At 60.4% G+C, this 1,443-nt stretch overlaps 1 protein-coding gene across 1 annotated transcript in view; it reads left to right on the plus strand.

The window, feature by feature from the left end:
* Positions 1 to 1,141, plus strand: part of USP19 (ubiquitin specific peptidase 19) — a gene marked incomplete at its 3' end in the record, with an annotated part of 8,646 nt that extends 7,505 nt beyond the window's left edge. The window contains exons 12-16 of the mRNA XM_029086259.1: positions 41 to 174; positions 271 to 429; positions 515 to 625; positions 774 to 884; positions 1,040 to 1,141. Coding sequence (XP_028942092.1) covers positions 41 to 174; positions 271 to 429; positions 515 to 625; positions 774 to 884; positions 1,040 to 1,141 — 617 coding nt within the window. The remainder of the gene's footprint in view (positions 1 to 40; positions 175 to 270; positions 430 to 514; positions 626 to 773; positions 885 to 1,039) is intronic.
* Between the last annotated feature and the right edge of the window lie 302 nt (positions 1,142 to 1,443).

The raw sequence follows: 1,443 nt of genomic DNA on the forward strand, positions 1-1,443 counted from the left end.
GTGCAGGCAGCAGCCATCCTCGCTCTCCTGTCTCCTGCAGATCGGTCCTTCGAGTCAGAAATCAACTACAACAACCCGCTGGGGACGGGGGGACGCCTGGCCATCGGCTTTGCCATGCTGCTGCGGGCACTGTGGAAGGGCACGCACCACGCCTTCCAGCCCTCTAAACTGAAGGTAGGGCCACAGGGCCAGGTGGGTGTGGGTGGCTGCAGACAGGTTTTGTGCTGCCCGGGGGCTGCTGGCCAGCCCTGACTACTGTGCTTCCCCCAGGCAATTGTGGCCAGCAAGGCCAGCCAGTTCACTGGCTATGCCCAGCACGATGCTCAGGAGTTCATGGCCTTCCTGCTTGATGGCCTGCACGAGGACCTCAACCGCATCCAGAACAAGCCCTACACAGAAACTGTTGACTCAGATGGGAGGCCTGATGAGGTGAGGATGTCCGTCCCCAGGGTCACCAGGAGAGCAGCCCTGGCCTGGGTGGTTTAGCATAGTGCTGAGCCCTGTCTCCCCACAGGTAGTAGCTGAGGAGGCCTGGCAGCGACACAAGATGAGGAACGACTCTTTTATTGTGGACCTATTCCAGGGCCAGTACAAATCCAAGCTGGTGTGCCCAGTGTGTTCCAAGGTAGGGCAGCCCTGGGGGCTCTGTCCCTGTCCTGGCTGTGCAGCAGGTTTCTGACCCTCAGAGGGCACAGGGCAGGTCTGGAGGGGCTGCTGCCCTGCTGATCTGTCACAAGCACTTCCCACAACTGAATGTGCTCTCACGTCTGCAGGTGTCCATCACCTTTGACCCCTTCCTGTACCTCCCTGTGCCCCTCCCACAGAAGCAGAAGGTGCTGACTGTCTACTACTTTGCAAAGGAGCCACACAAGAAACCCATCAAGGTAAAGGACACCATCTGCTCTGGGGAGATGGCCTGAGAGGGTTCCTGGAGGTGCCCCAGGCAGCTGGCTGTGTGCTAATGGGCTAAGCCTTGTGTTAAGCAAGGGCCTGCCTGCACTGGGGTGATGTGACTGATGTGGCACTTTCTTCACGGCAGTTTCTCGTGAGTATCAGCAAGGAGAACTCCAGTGCCATGGAGGTACTTGACTCGGTGGCCCACAGCGTGCGTGTGAAGCCAGAGAACCTGCGCCTGGCAGAGGTGAGAGCACTCAAGCTGGGGAGCAAGCTACTGGCTGCTCCTGTGGGTGCCCCAGCTCCTGCAGCTCTGCAGGGAATGTGGCCACTGGCAGGCGCTTGTCCGTATCCGGTGTATCCCTGGGGCAGATTCTGTCTGTGGGTGGCAGTGGCCTGCACAGGGTGCTGCTGGGCAGAGCCTTGCTCAGGAGAGCTGGGCCACCACAGTGGGGCAAGGGATGTCCCTCCTCCCCTGGTGGGGTGCTGAGCTGAGCCAAACATCCCTGTGGTGCTGCTGTCCCCTCAGCTCCCTGCGGGGCTGAGGTC

The sequence above is a fragment of the Antrostomus carolinensis genome, unplaced genomic scaffold (assembly GCF_000700745.2).
Source record: "Antrostomus carolinensis isolate BGI_N321 unplaced genomic scaffold, ASM70074v2 scaffold19428, whole genome shotgun sequence".
NCBI lineage: Eukaryota > Metazoa > Chordata > Aves > Caprimulgiformes > Caprimulgidae > Antrostomus > Antrostomus carolinensis.